Source organism: Mastigoproctus giganteus, chromosome 3, assembly GCF_048544385.1.
Source record: "Mastigoproctus giganteus isolate SK-2022 chromosome 3, ASM4854438v1, whole genome shotgun sequence".
In the NCBI taxonomy this organism is placed as follows: domain Eukaryota; kingdom Metazoa; phylum Arthropoda; class Arachnida; order Uropygi; family Thelyphonidae; genus Mastigoproctus; species Mastigoproctus giganteus.
Genome location: NC_143577.1, coordinates 95578295 through 95598067, shown reverse-complemented (window position 1 = coordinate 95598067; position 19773 = coordinate 95578295). Strand labels below are relative to the sequence as shown.

The window sequence follows — 19773 nt, the reverse complement described above, 5'->3', positions numbered from 1 at the left end:
CCTTGTTGAAAGCATTATAATTACTGGTGGAATGACGAATGCACAAAAGCAAAGAAAGCAAAAATTAAAGCCTGGAATTTATTTTGGCAATGTCCAACCACAGCCACCCCATTAATTAAGGGCAAAGCCATGTTTCATACAAATTCAAGCCTTTGTATGAAACATGGCAAGCCAAGAAAGAATCCTGGATCCATTTTGCATTGTGCTTTAACAGAAACATTAATCCCAAAATAATATGGAAAAAAAATTAGACAATTATCTGGTAAGTTTCCTACCAAAAACTTCTCCAGTCCTCTCCTGGAATGGGCAAGATCTATCTAGTCCTTTAGATATTGCTAATGCTTTGGGCAATGGGCAATACTTATGCTGAAATCTCAGCAGCATCAGCCTGTACTACATCATTCCAAACAAATTAAATATACTAGAGAAAAGCATGCTGTTAACTTTCAAACTGCCCGCCTTCTTCCATATAACAAACCTCTGCAATATTCTGAACTTTTTCATGCCATTAGAACAGCCAACAATGGTGCTGCAGGGCCGGATGGAATTTATTATGTCATGCTAAAACATCTTGATGATAAATCATTGCTCCTGGTTTTTCACAGTCATAAATTTTAAGAAAATGTTTTTCCAGCTTCTTGGCATCACGCTACTGTTTTGGCATTCCTAAAGCCTGGGAAAGATCCAACTAACCTCCATACCTATAGATCAGTATACCTGTCAAGCTGCCTGAGCAAAATCCTAGAAAAAATTGTCCAAAGAAGACTAGTCTGGAGCATTGAATCAGAACATCTAATGAGCCATAGTCAGTCTTTTGTCAAAATACAGTGTTGTTAAAATTAAAGTATCCCTATGTAGAGGGCTCTGGAACGAGTTCTAAGGCTCGTACTGAAGAGAAATTTGGACAACAGGTACAATAAAGAATGCACTTGCCATTTATTGGGAAAAAAAAAGTTACAAAATTGTCACTGTGGTGCATAACTATATATATAAATATTTTTTTATTTTCTGTTTATACTCCGGCACGACAACCACGATAACATCAGATTTCTAGGATTAATCCCTGACAAGTTAAATTTTATAGACTATTATTAAAAATGTACGTACTTCCTGTCTAAAAAAGTTAAACATACTCAGAGCTTTATCCTCCCAAACATGAGGTGCATATCGTACCTTTCTGCTTCGGCTATACTGGACATTGATTATAGAGCTCCCATCTATGATTCAGCTAGATTGAGTGCATTGTGCTGGCTTGATCCAATTCAACACAGTGCTTTGAGGCTTGCACTTGGTGCTTTCAGAACATCATCATCAGCACATAGTCTCTACATTGATGTCCATGAGCCCCTACTAACTTTATGTAGGAAAATACTATTATTGAAGTATGCTGTCAAGATACAAAGTTGTGCCATGCATTCCATTCAGTCATACCTGTTCAATCCACCATTAGAAAACCTCTTCAGAAATAAACCTAGCATACTAAAGCCAGCTGGTCTTCGCCTTCTTGAACTGATGCAAGTTTGGAATGTTTTCATCCATTCTGTACAACAGGTAACAACTTGCAACAGGTAACAACTAACAACAGGTAACAACAGGTTGGTATAGGAGGTTCCACCTCCTTTACCAACCTGTGACACTTACCCTGTCAATGGGAAAAGAACATTTTATAAACCTCAAATATCAAACAATTTCATGAAGCTCACACTCAAAGATATATTGATTTTTCTCCAATTTATACAGATGGCTCTAAATCTAATTCAAGCATTGGAGCGGCTGCAGTGTTTCAGAATACTGCTATTTCAGCATCCCTTCCATCTGAATCCAGTATATTCTTGGCTGAATTATATGCATTTAAACTTGGTTTACAAAATTGATGTTCTTACTGTGCTTTACAATTTGTTATTTACACTGATTCCCTCAGCTTCAGTCATGGCTTTATGTAATTCCTCAGATAAAGTTCACCCTATTCTAGATGAAATAAGAAGCATATTACTACAAATTGAAGAATGCCATCAGTTGGATTCCAGCACATTCCGGCTTTTGGGCAATGAACTGGCTGTGATAAAGCTGCAAAAAAATCCAACTACCTTAGACGTAACTAATATCCCTGTTCCGCAATCAGACTATGCATTAACCATTCAGGCTGCATGCCTGTCAGAATGGGCAGCAATATGGCATTCTCAAACTAATAAACTCTTTCAATTTAAACATGATCCGAAAATTTGGTGCTCCAGTGTCCCACATGAAGACTAGAAGAAGTAGTCCTTTCAAATGCAAGTCCTTTCATACTTATCTGACCCACCTTTATTTACTCACAGGGGACCATCTGCTAGTGTCCACTTTGTAATATAAATCTGACTGTTAAACATATTCTTACTGACTGCCCCTTCTATAAACAAGACAGAACTTCAACCATGCTATCACTGGTTAATTTTGGTAAACCAATAACTTTAGAGAATCTCATTGGAGACAATGCAAATATTTCCGAATTTTTCAACTTCCTAAAGCAAACTGGACTTTTTAATAAATTCTGACTTTATGAAACTTTCATTTCTTTATATAATAAATGAATAGGCACATTATAGCCAAAGTTGTTTATGCGGCATCAAAACCCAATAACAACCAATAAAAGAAGTATATGTAAGGAACAATGGACACTTCTATGGAAGCTCTACCATATAACAAGCTCTTTCCAATAAAATTTGAACTACGTGGGCTTCTAGCTTCCACGTAAACAGAAAGGAAGAGGTCATCCTATCCAGAGTATGAATCAATCATATCGCACTCATCTTCATATTCTCATAGGAAATGATCCTCTGAAGTGTACGCACTGCAACTCTCTTCTCACAATCAAGCACATTCTCGTTGATTGTACGCTTTACACTCATGCCCAAAAAACCTCACTCAGTTTTCTTCGAAATCTTGAAAAACCTTTAACACTTTGTCACATCATTAGGCAATGATGCAAATCTCCCTGAATTTTTGACCCCAGGTGCCAAACGATTTATTAGTGACTAAGCGATTCCCAGCGATTTAGAGAGTGTTCTGAAAAATATACCAGTTTCTTTAATTTTCATTGTTAAATTCCTTTTATTTTTGTGAAACAGCTCTTTGTCTTACAATCAGTAAGTGAAGACACAGAAAGGAAACTCACCTTTCTTATTTTTTCTTTAAATCTCGCTTTTACTAATCTAGCTTACACAGCTGCTTGGTCACTAAGTGGCACTGCTCTTGCCTCCACATGGTGGGGCTGGTAACCTGGGAGAGGGAAAATAACACTCCTAGGGCCAAAATAGCAAATATGAGTAGCAAAATTACTACTACTACTACAGGGCTTCAAGAGAAAGCCCTACCAAGTTGTGATACAGAAAACACAAAATCAAAGAGACAGAAGACAGATATGGACCCACCAAAAATACTGACATAGATTGTCATATTTGCGACAGGAAATCAGACATTAGGATGTATGTCTCCATTCGTTATTCAAAAAACATTAGAGGGTATAGTAGGATCTCCCAAGTCAGTTCGACGCCTGAGATCCAGAGACATACTAGTGGAAACAGAAAATCCCAAACACTCCCAAAAGTGGCTAAAAACAACAATTTTTGGAAGAATGCCAGTAGTTGTAACACCACACAACACACTGAATTCTTCCAGAGGGGTGATCTCAGAGTGGGACCTCTTAAGTGTGTCAGAGGAAGAGCTCACATAAAAATTAAGAAGCCAAGGAGTAACAGGAGTGAAGAGAATTAATATCCAAAGGGATGGAAATATAATTCCAACAAGAACCCTTATCATAACCTTTAATATTCCAAAACCTCCAACAACAGTCAAAGCAGGATATCTGAACTGCCAAGTACGACACTACATACCAAATCCACTGCATTGTTACAAATGTCACAAATTTGGACATTCACAAATGGCATGCAGAAATTCAGCAACCTGTGCAAAATGTGATTCTAAAGAACACGAGACTACAGTTTGCTCTGCCAACATCTTTAAATGTACAAATTAGAAAGGGGAATACCCATCCTACTTAAAAATGTGCGAAAAATGGAAACAAGAGAGAGAAACTAATTCAGAAATACAAAACAGAACACAACACAAGTACTCTTGATCAGGTTATCAGCAGTGATCATTCATGTATTAGGAATTTGCAGATAAAAGAACCACTAGGTGGCAGTGATCACAGTGTACTGACGTGGGACTTACTTAAAGATTTAATTACCATCAGGGGTAAAGGAAAGGGTTTTTGCTTCCGTAAAGGCGAGTACAGTGGTCTCCGACAGTTTTTAAATTCTGTACAGTGGGATCAACTGACGATGTTACCAACAATAAATTCTAAGTGGGAAGCATTCAAGGAATTAATCGTGGATGCTACTAAAAGTTTCATACCTATTAAGAAATATTGTTCAAGGTTTAGCATTAGCATTAGTAGAGGCATTTGATGCAAGAAAGCAAGCTTATGCAGCATCAGCCAAAAAAAAAAAAAAAAAAAAAAAAACCACTTCCACTTCACCCCTCTGTTCGTTCAAAATACCTGTCCAGCTGAGCCTTAAACTTATTTAGGCTATCAACTTCCACTGCAAGGGATGGAAGTCTGTTCCACCAACTAACCACTCACTGGCTAAAGGCAAATTTCCGCACGTCTATCCTACATCTGTCTTTCCTCAATTTGAATTTATGCCCTCTCAGGTGATTATTCTGAGCGAGAGGAAGAATCCCATCAGCATTGAGCATGCTCAAACCATTCAATGCTTTATACACCTCTATCAGATCACCTAGCTAGTGCCTAGTCTCCAGACACTGTAATTTGCAAAACTTAAGCCTTTCTTCGTAAGAGCACCCCTTTGTTCCATTCACTAATCTTCTTGCCCTTCTCTGTACTCGTTCCAGCAGCTCTACATCCTTCTTGAAATGAGGCCACCAGACCTGTATACAGTACTCTAGGTGTGGCCTGACCATTGCCTTATACAAGGGAATAATCACCTCCTTATCCCTGCTAGAAAAATTCCTATATATAATTGACAATACACCATGAGCTACTCTTGCAGCCCGTCTGCACTGCTCAGAGAACTTCATATCTGCCTGCACAGCCACCCCAGGTCCCTTTCATTCTCTACCACTGTCATTGTAGTACCACAGAGTTGATACATTGCTCTGGGGTTGCTGTTTCCCATGTGTAATACTTTACATTTGTCAATGTTAAACTGCATTTGTCACCTCTCAGCCCATCTACTCAACCTTTCCAGATCCTGCTGCAGCAGCATAGTGTCAGTAGTGTCCTTGACAACAATGCCTACATTTGTATCGTCTGCAAACTTCGACATTAAGCTTGATATACCATCATCAATATCATTTATGAATACAGAAAACAATAATGGACCCAACACTGAGCCCTGAGGGACTCCACTAATAACATTAGTCCACGATGAGCAGTGTCCATTGATTACCACTCTCTGTCTTCTCCCCCTCAACCACCCCTTTATCCACAGCAGCAATTTGCCTCCAATGTCACACTGCTCCAATTTGTGCAGCAGTCTGCCATGTGCAACAGTATCAAAAGCCTTTCTAAGATCCAAGTATATAATATCAAAGTTATTCCCTGCATCCAGTTCTTTTGTGACTGCATCATAGTATCCAATCAAATTGGTCAGGCAAGACTTCCCCTTAACAAAACCATGCTGTGTCCGAGCTATAACTGAAGTCTTGTCTAAATGATTCTGCAGTGCTTCTTTAACTAGTGCCTCCATTAATTTTCCTGGAACAGAAGTTAAACTCACAGGTCTATAATTGCTTGTGTCAGCCTTTGATCCTCCTTTGTGAATTGGGGTCACATTTGCACATCTCCAGTCTGCGGGTACCTCCCCTGAGTCCAAGGAAGCTCTCATAATTATGGCTAAGGGTTTGCTTACTTCCTCTGCTGCCTCCTTTAATATAACTGGATAGATCCCATCCACCCCGGGTGCCTTTCTTGTGTTTATCTTCAACAGTTTCTCCTCCACTTTACTCCCAGTTATTACAAAATTCTCTAGCTTACTGCTAGAGTTGAATACACCTCTGGCTTTCCCCTCGCTAAATAACTCCTCATGTGTGAATGTCGATGCAAAATATTCATTTAGTTTGTTAGCTACCTGAGCAGGATCATCAACAGTTGACCCATTGATATCAAGTGGACCAATCTGATTCATCCCCTTCCTTCTAGTTTACATAAGTAAAGACCTCTTTGCTGTTTTTCTTTGCATCCTGTGCCAAAGATTTCTCGTACTCTGCCTTTGCCTGCCTAACCTCCTTTGTAACTTGGTTACAGATCAACTTGTATCTATCATAGGCTTCTGTGTCATGTGTTAATTTGTATGTATCCCATGCATGTTTCTTCTCTGCCATATGCCTCATCAGTTCATCTGACATCCATTTAGGCCTAAACCTTGAACAATATTTCTTAGTTGGTATGTAAAGCCTAGTAGCTTCCAAGATACGTTCTTTGAATGCTTCCCATTTTGCATTTGCTGTTGGTAACATCATCAGTTGGTCCCACTGTATAGAATTTAAATACTGTCTCAGTCCATCGTAGTCGCCTTTACAAAAGCAATAACCCTTCCCTTTACCCCTAATGGTAGTTACCTCTTTGAGTAAATCCCACTTCAGCACACTGTGATCACTGCCACCTAGTGGTTCATTTATCTGCAGATTCTTAATGCATGAAGAATCACTGCTGATAATCAAATCAAGAGTATTCCTCCCTCTAGTTGCCTCCCGAACATGCTGATGTAGAAAACAATCATCCAGTAAATCCACAAAAGCCTTGCTAGTGTGTGAGTGACCAGCCCCCAAACTCCAGTCAATATCTGGGAAATTAAAATCTCCCATTATAAGACTCTCTGATCTACTGGCCCACTCTATTTCCCTGTACAGTTTCTTATTATACTCATCAGAGTCATTAGGCCTATAGCACACTCCTACTCTCAATTTTGATCTCCCAATGCTTATGTCACACCAAACTGACTCGACACTGCACTGTCCAGCGATGTCCACTGGCTTCACTTCTTTGGATTTTATGTATTTCTTAACTAATAGCATAACCCCTCCTCCCTTCCTATCCAGTCTATCCTTTCTGTAGATGTTGTATTCCCCAAATTCCAGTTCTGCATTCCTTATATCTGTGTGACAACAAGTCACTGATATCCCAACAACATCTGCCTTTGATGTTTTGAGCAGTAGCTAAAATTTATTTTCTAAACTCCTAGCATTGGTGTACATGCAAGTATACATGCACCTGCTCTTCCTCTTAGCCACCCTAACACAACCCGTGTGTTCACTTGTACCCCCATGATTCCCAGCAGTCTCTGAATATCCTGCATCTTATTTTCCAGGCTGCTGCTCATTCCAATAGAAGGAGTGCAAGAATCACTTTCTCCTCTGCCAGTGGCTACTGTTAATCTATTAGTCCTTGTATTCCCCCCCAATCTAGCAGTTTTCTGACCCACCTAACACTGCCTCGATAGCATCAGCAAACATTCTTGCACCCTTTCTATTTAAGTGTATCCCATCCCTGTAGAAGCAGTCTCTGCTGTTAACAAGTACAGATCAGGCTGAAAAAAATTCTACCCCTTGAGCCTTGCACAATCTTTCCAGGGCCGAATTGATCGACAAGACTCTCATCATATACTCCCCCCTATCGTGTCTGGGCAGAATTGCAGACACTTTTAAATTCAACCCTATTTCACGGCTTTTTTTCAACAAAATGGGCCTAAATGGTTGTCAAATGAACTAATGAGACTCGTAACAGAGAAGAAAAATGCATGGGATGCATATAAATTATCAAGCGACTCAGAAGAATATGGCAGATATAAGTTAATCTGTAATCAGGTCACAAAGGAGGTTCGGCAGGCGAAGGCAGATTACGAGAAATCCTTGGCAAAAGATGCTAAGAAAAACAGCAAGGATTTCTTTACTTATATAAACTCTTAAAGGAAGGGGATGAATCTGATTGGTCCACTTGACATCGATGGTTCGACTGTTGATGATCCTGCTCAGATAGCAAACAAACTGAATGAGTATTTTGCATCTACATTCACACGTGAGGAATTATTAAGGTTTGAAAATGGCAGAAGGTTATCAAATTCTGATAGCAGGATACTTAATGATTTTGTAATAACTGAGAGCAAAGTGGAAGAGAAACTGTTGAAGTTAAATGTAAGAAAAGCACCTGGGGTGGATGGGATCTAACCAATTATATTAAAGGAGGCGGCAAAGTAACTAAGCAAACCCTTAGCCATAATTATGAGAGCATCCTTGGACTCAGGGGAGGTTCCCACAGACTGGAGATGTGCAAATGTATCCCCAATTCACAAAGGGGGATCGAAGGGTGACACGAGTAATTACAGGCCAGTTAGTTTAACTTCTGTTCCGGGTAAAATAATGGAGTCACTGGTTAAAGATGCATTGCAGGATCATCTAGACAAGACTGCAGCAATAATTCAGACACAGCATGGGTTTGTTAAGTGAAAGTCTTGTCTGACAAATTTGATAGGATATTATGATGTGGTTACAATGGAACTGGATGCAAAAAATAATTTTGATATCATATATTTGGATTTCAGGAAAGCTTTTGACACTGTTGCGCATGGAAGACTATTGCACAAATTGGAGCAGAATGGTATTAAGGATAAGTTGCTACAATGGATAAAAGGATGGTTAAGTGCAAGAAGGCAGAGGGTGGTAATCAATGGGTGCTGCTCTTCTTGGACTAATGTTATTAGTGGAGTCCCACAGGGTTCGGTGTTGGGTCCACTGCTTTGTATATTTATCAATGATATTGATGAAGATATATCAGGCTTAGTGTCGAAGTTTGCAGATGATACAAAGGTTGGCAGGGTTGTTAATGACAGTAATGGCAGTGTGCTACTGCAACAGGATCTAGATAATTTGGGTAGATGGGCTAAGAAGTGGCAACTGAAGTTTAACCTTGACAAATGCAAAGTACTGCATATGGGTAGAAGACCCCAGAGAAATGTACCAACTGTGTGGTACTACACTTTAGGTGGTAGAAAATGAAAAAGACCTGGGAGTAATTGTGCAGGCAGATATGAAGTTTTCTGAGCAATGCAGACAGGCTGCCAGTGCTGGGGTTTTGTCAATGATATATAGGAATTTTGCTAGCAGGGAAAAGGAGGATATTGTCCCTCTGTATAAGGCAATGGTCAGGCCACGCCTTGAGTACTGCGTACAGGTCTGGAGATCTTATTTTAGGAAGGATCTAGATTTACTTGAGCGTGTACAGAGAAGGGCAACAAGATTGGTGAGGGGAATGAAGGGATCCTCTTGTCAAGAGAGGCTTAAGTTCTGCAAATTGCAGTGGCTGGAGACTAGGCACCTGCGCGGTGATCTGATTGAGGTGTATAAGGCCTTGAATGGGTTCAGCACGCTGAATTCTGATGGGATCCTTCCACTTGTTCAGATTACGAACCTAAGGGGGCATAAATTCAAATTAAGAAAGGACAGATGTAGAATAGATGTGCGGAAATTTGCCTTTAGCCAGCGGGTGGTTAATTGCTGGAACAAACTTCCATCTGTCGTTGTGGAAGTTGATAGGTTGAATAAATTTAAGGAGGAACTGGAGAGGCATTTGGAGGGAATGGTGTGATATTTTTTTTTTTTTTTTTTTTTGCTGATGCTGCATAAGCTCATACATTTGCTTTCTTGGATCACATGCCACTACTACTACTAAGAAGCAAGGAGAATAATACAGCCATGGCCTATAAACAAGCCAATATATGCACAAGCAGTAACTTAATAAAAATTAGTAGAAGTTCAAACAAAATTTCCATGCTGCCAAAAGAATCGCTCACTGGATTGAAGGCACAAAAACAGGAGAAAACAGTGAATACCCCAATTTCTATTCACACAGAACATATACACAAATCAGCATCACAACGAAGGCCGGCCTAAACTTACAAACACCAAAGCAATAGATGGAAAAAAAATAAAATAAACACATCCGAAGAACCTGTACTAGAAATTTTCACAGAAGAGGATATGGACATGGACCGGCTAAACTATTCTAAAAAAGATAAGACAAAGCATAAGAATGCTCCATTTCAGAAGCAACCTGAAAGCCCTAGGAAAACCAAATAATAGATCAGTTCATCCAGTGGAACTGTAGAGGACTTCGAGCCAATTACGACGATGTCCAGTATCTAATAACACACCATACGCCAATATGCTTTTGTCTACAAGACACATACCTTTGACAACTAGACACTCTTTCAGTAAAAAATTGTTGTTATTTGGTTTTTAGGAGCATTAGCAACTAAGGCCATATTGCTCCGGGATATGCGGTGGTCATTCCCTCACCTTTCCGCATCCTCCGTATTTGGTGGTCACGGGCTCGAACCCCAGTCTAATCAAGAAGCGTGTGCTACGCACTGCTGCTCCTGCCCAGCTGGCTACGGAGGCTTCATAAAAAATTATAGAATGTATAGGAAAGACAGAATAAGAGAAAGGTCAACACATGGAGGAGTAGCCATCTTGGTCCATAACCGCATCCCAGCCGAACACATTCCTTTAAACAGCAATATAGAAGCGATAGCAAGTACAGATAATTTTTTTCATCATTATATAAAGGAAACCAAAACACCATCTTTAAAGATCTTTTAGGTGACAAGGAACACGTATCAGATATTTTTAGATTCATACAAACAATCAAAGTATACCATCTGCTGTAAATTATAATATAATACCACAGAAATATTTAACCTTCTTACATTCGAACGAGATTTATGTGCAGAGAACATACTATAACAAATGAACTGTCGCACTACGATCTCAGTTGTCAATGTGCCAATAAACACCAAAATAACAACAACAGCCCTGAATTTTTTTACTTCCTAAAACTGATACAGCTATATGATTGTCTCTGACTGTTCTTACAGTCACAATGTCTGACCTCCATCTCGTTGATAGGTGCAATATGGCCCTGGTAGCCTTTGCATGAAATACCAATGCCGAGAGCAGATGACTCTCCTATGTTTGAGAATTGTGAAAAGGTTTCAAGTATTCGGCATATTTTAATTGAGTGTTCATGTTATAGGCACAAACGTGTTTTATATTTTACTGCTTTTAGTCACCTGACTGAGCCTTATGCACTTAGTCTGATTTTATCTGATAATGGATGCGTTTCAGCCATTTTTAATTATTTCAATTCCTTAAACATTTTTAGTCTTGTTTAAAATATAACTTTTATTCTGCTGAATAAATTTGTTTTATTTTATTGAGCAGAATTTTTTAATTCACTGAAATATTTTAACCATGATCTTTTCCATGTTTTTGGCACATTATAGCCTTAGTTGCTATTTCGGCAGTAAAACATAAACCTAAATAAACAGTAATGGAAATATATTTTTCTTTACCAGATCCCATTTGTCTGCAAAGTTAAGACTATACAATCAGTGCTTTGAGGGGAAGAGTGGAACTGTACAGAGCAGAGAGGTAAGAAGAATTATTTCCTATGGAACATTTTTAAATATATATTAATATTTTTTTCTTTGTTTCCTAATCACTTAGTCTTTAAGTTACACAAAATTAGTCTCGACAAATCCATTATATATTTTCTATAATCTGAATAATTTTGGTTAATTAAATAAAGGATTCTAAGTATATTTCTTTTGAAAGAATTTTAGGATCTCTTTTATGGATTTCATTGTCATAGCTCCAACCTTTTAAAACTCTAAAAAGGTATATGAGGTAATATGCGCTCATATTTCTTAACTCAAATATTTGTTCTGTCAGGAGCTAATGACACTGAATTCTACATCTAAGGTAATACGGTTAAATATGTTTCATTATTTTCATTATTCATAATACAAACTATAATTCATCCTGGTACATGCGTAGTTGTGGCCTACCTCCCCGTGGTGTAGACGGACACTGAGCAGGCTTTCCAGGTGATCGGCTGCCTGGTGACAAAATGGCCAGAAACAACTAAACAACACACACACACACACACACACTGCACGAACATAACGTTACACACATTTCTGGCCTTTTACAGTGCTTTCTGTAATCATCACAGTGCACGAAGGCAGAGATGAATTGACGTTCAGGTGCCGTCCTACATAAGATACTATACATGTCTACATGCCTGTAGGGTTAACCGTATCGATGCCATGCCCTACTTTCATGGTCTGAGACAGCGTTTCCCAAACTGTGGTTTGTAGACTAGTTCCAAGAGGTCTGCAAAAAACGTTCAGAAGGTATCAAAGTAAGATGTGTTTATTTTCTTAAAAAATATTCTGACAGAATCAGAACGAACTCTGTCATTAGAATATTACTTATTTTTGATGCGATTAGTGTATATAATTGTATACATATTTCAAATTATTTGTTCTATGTTTAGCAAATTGATGATAAATTGATAAAGTTATTATTATGTATTTGTATAAAAATAAGAATAAAGTTGAGTTGTTTCACACATTAAACTTTGAATTTTTTTTTCGGAAAACCCAGTGTTCATACTGGATTTTTTTTTTTAAAGGGGGTCTGCAAACTTGTTTTGATTGGAACCGCTGGTCTGAGGAACAGGATTCAGGCTGGCAGTGGTGCAAGTATAATGTCTGGGTAGACTTGTCCCACTTTCAAGTGCATTAATTGCTTGCTGGGTAGTGGATGTCCCATTTTTGGTTGTGGTGAGTGGGGAGCCAGTGCAATGAAAAAAACAACTATGAACCCTTCTTCAAGAGGAGTGGTTCCATTTACAATGGGTTTCCTCAGCCTACAAGTTATTTCTTGTTAGGAATTTTTTCCCGCCATAAAGTGCGGTTCAGGGTGTCTTGGTCGGTTAAGCCTCGAGCTGTCATGTACTCCATCCATCCATGCCCTCTTTGGTCTTCCTCTTCTCCTTCTTCCAGGAGGTATTCATTCCAGGATAACCTTTGGATAACTGTTTTGTTGCATCCGTTTTACATGTCCATACCATGTTAGATGCTTTTCTTTGATGGTGTCAATAAGTCTTTTTCACTTCCGTTTTTTCCCTTATGTCTTCATTCCGTTTTCTGTCTCTTCTAGAAGTTCCTGCTGAGTGTCTCCAAAAATCCATTTCTGTGGAGAGCAATTTGTTTTCCGCTCGCCTATTCACTGTCCAGGTTTCCGCTCCATACAATACAGGACTTTGTACATTCATTTGAAATATAAGTTTCTTTGTTTTATTTAGGATATTTTTGCTCCACAGAACAGAGTTTAACTTGCCGATAGCCTTTCTGCTGTCTGCAATTCTCCTATTGATCTCTGCTTGGGATGATCCATCACTTTGTAAGATTGATCCCAAATATTTGAATTTATCGACTTGTTTGATTTTAAAACCTGCAATATTTAGAACGTGTCTTGGTCCTGAAGACAACAATTTCAGTCTTGCTAAAATTGATTTTTAGACCCCATTGTTTATATTCCTCAAACAATTGACGACATGCATATTTTGCATCTTCTAAGTCTTGTGCTATCACCACCTGATCATCTGCAAAAAGTAAATTGTGAATATAGGTGTTCTTATTCATTGGCAATCCCATTTTATTACATTTTTTTGACCAGGATCTTAGGCAGATGTCGATATAAATTTTTAAAACTGTTAGTGACATGCAACAACCTTGTAATAAGCATTTTGAAGTGTGGAATTCAGGTGACAAATCTGATCCCACTTTAATTCTGCATCTATTATTCCTGTAAATTGCCTTAATAATGTTAATCAGTTGTCCATCAATATTTGCCTCTTTCACTGCTTCCCATAAGAGTTTTCTTGGAACACTGTCATATGCCTTTTCAAGGTCAATGAAAATCATAAAGATTTTTTTCCCCTTTTGATTGGCATTTTTCAAGGATCTGTCGCACTGTTCAGCTATGATCTATACATGACCTCCTGGCTGAAAAACCACTCTGTTCTTCTGATACCTCGATTCGGGCTTCTAAATGGTTCCTGATCCATTTTCCAAGGATCTTTAAGAGCAGGTTCAGGATGCATATTCCTCTGTAATTTGAACAGCTTTTCCAATTGCCTTCCTTATAAATTGATGTAATATATCCTGTTATCATTTCTTTCGGTATTTCTTCTCCTCTCAGTCTACTATTTAACAGTTTTTGTATCAGAACAGCCACTCCGCTTCCTCCATATTTCAGAAGTTCCATGTAAACTCCTCCAGGTCCAGGTGATTTGCCATTCCTTCCTTCCTTTAGCAAGAGTTCCACTTCCATAACAGAAACTTTTAAGCCCGAGTCTTCTACACCAAAATCCTCCATCGTCTTGAACTCTTCCCGATCTTCTTTTAAAAGTCCTTCATAGTACTCCGTCCAGTCTTTCAAAGGTATTAATTGCAAACCAGTGTTGTGTTCATTCTGTTTTCTCAAGTCTTTAAGGACCTTCCACGATTCTGCTGATTGCTTGAAGCCCAATTTGCTATTAATAGTTGCGCATTTCCTTTCCCATTCTTCATTTTTCGCTTCTACTACCAACTGATTGGCTATTTTATTCTTTTCAACATAAATGTTCCTATATGCATCATTCCTGTCACCCAGCCATTTCTGATATGCAAGTTTCTTTTCCTCTACAGCAGCTCTTACTGTAATCTAGGTTTTTTTTTTTGGTCCTTGGCTCTTCTTTTTGCCTAGGATTTCATGAGCTATCTTTTTTAACAGTATTTTTTAAATATTTGTAGATATTTCTTCAGTATTACCCTTTATCTCTATGTTAATTGCAGCATCCAGTCTCTGGGTGAAGTTGTTTCTAAGGCTGTCGTCCTGGAGTAGGTCAACGTTAAATTGATTCACTTGTAGCGTTTCTCCTTCCCTGCATTGTTGGTTGTACACACATATTTTCTTAATCCAGTTCCACCTCAGTGTTGTTTTAACAAGAAAATGGTCAGATCCGCATTTGGCTACTCTATAAACTCTGACATATTTCAATACATATGTCCCTGAATGTTTGAAATAATGTAATCTCTAACTGATCTAATTTGTCTTGTTTCCTGTGACCAAGTATAGTAGTAGTAGTAGTAGTGGCATGTGATGCAAGAAAGCAAGTGTATGAGCTTATGCAGCTTCAGCCAAAAAAAAAAAAATCACACCATTCCCTCCAAATGCCTGTCCAGTTCCTCTTTAAATTTATTCAACCTATCAACTTCCACAATGACAGATGGAAGTTTGTTCCAGCAATTAACCACCCGCTGGCTAAAGACAAATTTCCGCACATCTATTCTACATCTGTCCTTTCTTAATTTGAATTTATGCCCCCTTATGTTCGTAATCTGAACAAGTGGAAGGATCCCATCAGAATTCAGCGTGCTGAACCCATTCAAGGCCTTATACACCTCAATCAGATCACCGTGCAGGTGCCTAGTCTCCAGCCACTGCAATTTGCAGAACTTAAGCCTCTCTTGGTAAGAGGATCCCTTCATTCCCCTCACCAATCTTGTTCCCTTCTCTGTACGCACTCAAGTAAATCTACATCCTTCCTAAAATGAGGCCTCCAGACCTGTATGCAGTACTCAAGGCGTGGCCTGACCATTGCCTTATACAGAGGGACAATATCCTCCTTTTCCCTGCTAGCAAAATTCCTATATATCATTGACAAAACCCCCATGACCTGCCCTGTCAGCCTGTCTGCATTGCTCAGAAAACTTCATATCTGACTGCACAATTACTCCCAGGTCTTTTTCATTTTCTACCACCTTAAGTGTAGTACCACACAGTTGATACGTTTCTCTGGGGTTACTTCTACCCATGTGCAGTACTTTGCATTTGTCAAGGTTAAACTTCAGTTGCCACTTCTTAGCCCATCTGCCCAAATTATCTAGATCCTGTTGCAGTAGCACACTGCCATTACTGTCATTAACAACCCTGCCAACCTTTGTATCATCTGCATTCGACATTAAGCCTGATATACCTTCATCAATATCATTGATAAATATACAAAACAACAGTGGACCCAACACCGAACCCTGTGGGACTCCACTAATAACATTAGTCCACAAAGAGAAGCACCCGTTGATTACCACCCTCTGTCTTCTCCCACATAACCATCCTTTTATCCATTGTAGCAACTTGCCCTTAATACCATTCTGCTCCAATTTGTACAATAGTCTTCAACAGTGTCAAAAGCTTTCCTGAAATCCAAATATATGATATCAAAAATCAAAATTATTTTTTGTATCCAGTTCCTTTGTAACCACATCATAATATCCTATCAAATTTGTCAGACAAGACTTTCCCTTAACAAACCCATGCTGTGTCTGAATTATTGCTGCAGTCTTGTCTAGATGATCCTGCAATGCATCTTTAACCAGCGACTCCATTATTTTACCCGGAACAGAAGTTAAACTAACTGGTCTGTAATTACTCGTATCCTCCTTTGTGAATTGGGGATACATTTATTTATGGATATCCTTGTGTTGGAAAAATGTGTTGTTTATTCTCAAGTCGAACTATTCACAAAGATTGCATAGTCTATCTCCATTGTCGTTCCTCTCTTTCTCTCCAAATCTTCTAACTTTGCTATTTGTTCAGTTCTTACTCTTGCATTGAAATCTCCCATTAGAAATATCTCTTTGTTCTTAGGGATTTTTTCTATTAGTTCTCTCAGATCCTCCCAAAATTCATCCTTCAAGGTATCGGCGGTGTCATTAGTCGGGGCATATCTTCCCAAAATACATAATTCTCTCCCATACATTGTCAGTTCCAATGAGATCATTCTTTCATTAATAAATTGTCAGTTTTTAATGTGTCTCAATTTCTTTTTAACAGCAATAGAAACTCCTGCTCTTGCTCTTTCACTCTTATCGACTCCACTCCAAAAATGATAGTATTCTCCCATTATTTCCTCTCCACATCTCTTTTTCTTTGTCTCTGATAACACGACGATGTCGAACTTGAATTTTTGCAGTTCATCCGGAAGAAAGTTTCTTTTAGTTGAAAGGCCTTGAATATTCCAGCATCCCAAAATCATAGTCCTTTTCCATTTGCCAAGTCGTTTCCGAAACTGCAGTCCGCTTTCATTTTCACTTGTAGGTCGTTTAGCATATGTGTATTTTTTTACACTGAACGAGGAGCTAGCCCGTTGCAGCAACCCCCAACCTGGAGGGCTGGGGTATCTTTCTTAGTCTGCCCCCTACCCTTTGACCTATCTGGCTTGGGAGGCCCTACAAACTTCATATCTCACTGCATAATCACTTCCAGGTCTTTTTCATTTTCTGTCACCCTAATTGTATTACCACTAATTTGGTAGGTTACTCTGGGTTGAAATTAAGCTACCGCCGATTTTGCTCTCCGGATCGTCGGGACACGCAAGCCCCCCACGACAAGGTGAAGAATACCATCGGGAGAGACTATGAATCCTGTTACTTTAAATTCTTCTGGGACCCCAAGACGATCCCTACCAGAAAATTATAACATAGAATCAGAAAATGCTACCTCAGCAAAATGACTCAGAACTGAAGATGCATCAGGTCCAGTGCCTCGGTACCTGATTATTCATTCCACAGGTGAAAAGGCCATATAGCTATGTTGCTCATTTTCATCCAGAAGGGTGTGGAAGGGCTAGCAGGCTCACCCAAATCAGTCAAATGGCTTCGTTCTGGCGACATCCTACTTGAGATGAAAACCAATAGGCACTCTGAACAACTCCTCCAAACCCCAGGGGCTCACATCTGGATATCCTCAGCTGGATATCATCATTTTTCTCTTTCTTGGTGATTCCCTTCTACCTCTCTCTCTCTCTCTCTCTCAGGGTAATTCGGGAATTTTTTTTTTTTTTGGCTGGTGCATCATAAGCCTCAGGCTTCCTTGCACCATGTAGCTAATACTACTACTAATAATAATAATAACATCTATTGGAGGAATACCAATTTTAGTAACTCCACACAAGACACTGAACTCATCCCAAGTTGTTATCTCGGAATTGGATCTACTCAGTGTCTGAGGAGGAAATCTGTTCAGAACTAAAATGCCAAGGGTGCAGCAAAGCAAATGTTCGTATGTAGGGATGGGAATCTAGTTTAGGAACCTCATCCTTACTTTTAATGCATCAGTATCTCCCAATTAGATTAAAGCTGGCTGTCTAAACTGCACAGTATGTCCATATGTTCCAAACCCATTAAGGTGCTTCAAATTCCAGAAGTATAGACATTCACAAATGGCCTGTCGTGGTACCCTTGCATGTGCAAAATATGGCTCAAAGGACCATGAGATAACATTATGTAAAGCTGCAAAACCCACCTGCAGTAACTGCTAAGGTGATACTTACTCACAAGTATCACAGAGGTGGAAGTTAGAATAGAAAATATGACTAAAGGCAGAACTGAACATATACCAGGAGACCAGGAAAGTAGTTAAACCTGTAAGTAGCAGTAAAGGTTTCCAAGAATTGTTCTATTGGGACTCAAATGGAAATGACTGTACCACCAAAAGAGTCATTCACGCCCATTGCCTGCTACTTACTGAGCTCAGAAAAACTATCACAGAAATCTCAGTCAATGCCACTCCAATGTCAATACTTCCTAGTGCTCCAGCATTACCAAAAGTGACACTGAATACTCTCACTTCTTCCTTATCTTCATTGATGGCTTGAAGTCAGAGTTATCTGTTGCTGTCTTTCCAGATAGTACTATATCTGGGAAGATTCCCCACAAATGCAGCATATATACAGCTAAGTTGTATGCTATAGATTTTGCCTTGGATCATATTGAAACTCACAATTACCAGAAGTGTATACTGATTTGTTAAGTATACTAGAATCTTTATCAGGGATGAGACGCAATCCTCATCCGCACCTAACTCGGGTCCAGCAGAGCTCCATTCTCTAAGAATTCCTTCGACATCTGTTTCTGCTGAATCCCAAGTCACATTGGGATCAAGGGTAATGAACTGGCTGATGTTGCTGCCAGATCACCACAACACCTCAACAATAGTAGCCTGACTAACAGGCTACTGTTGTTGAGGCGTTGCATGATCAGACTACATACAGACTACAGGCAGCTAATACATGCTAAATTACTCTCCCATTGGCAATCTTGGCATGAGCAGGTCACAAAAAAGTTATATCAGATAAAGTCTGTTATCCAACTGGCAGTCTCGTCTGCACAGGGATTGTAGAGAAGTTGTTCTAGCTTGCCTCCATATAGGTACAAGCTCATCTTGTGAAGCTGAAAAGCAAAAGAAGACAAATTTCTGGATTTTTGGATCCCAGGACATGCAGGCATTGAAGGTAATGAAAGTGCTGATTGAGGAGCAAAGAATCCTACAAATACAAACCTAAGGCTTTACAAAATTTCACATTCTGATTACAGACCTATCATAAAACAGATTCTCAACACTCAGTGGTCTCAAATCTGGCAAAATGAACCAAACAATAAACTGTTTCAAATAAAACATGAACTTCAACCATGGAATTCGAGTCTCCATAAGAATCGGCATGAAGTCATTTTAACCAGACTGCACATTGGACATACACATCTCACACACTTGTACTTACTCACAAAAGCAAATACTCCATAATGTCTTCGTTGTTCTTGTCAACTCACTGTGAAACATTTCTGTATAGAATGTCCACAATACCACATGGCACGATAATCAGCCTTCCATCTTCCTATAAATATTTAGGATTCCCTGACTTTATCACAAATCCTATGCGATAACTCCAATATTGAAAATATGTTTACTTATTTAAAACTAATAGTATATTTTAGCCAGATATAAACCATAATTAAGAAACGTCAACATCTTTGTCACATAATA

General features: G+C 39.0%; 1 protein-coding gene across 2 annotated transcripts in view; it reads left to right on the top strand.

The window, feature by feature from the left end:
* Rassf (Ras association family member) overlaps positions 1–19773 on the top strand; it is a 285214-nt gene that overhangs the window by 97289 nt on the left and 168152 nt on the right. For both annotated transcript variants that reach the window (XM_090370595.1, XM_090370596.1), the window contains exon 4: positions 11415–11490. In XM_090370595.1, coding sequence (XP_090226721.1) covers positions 11415–11490 — 76 coding nt within the window. The remainder of the gene's footprint in view (positions 1–11414; positions 11491–19773) is intronic.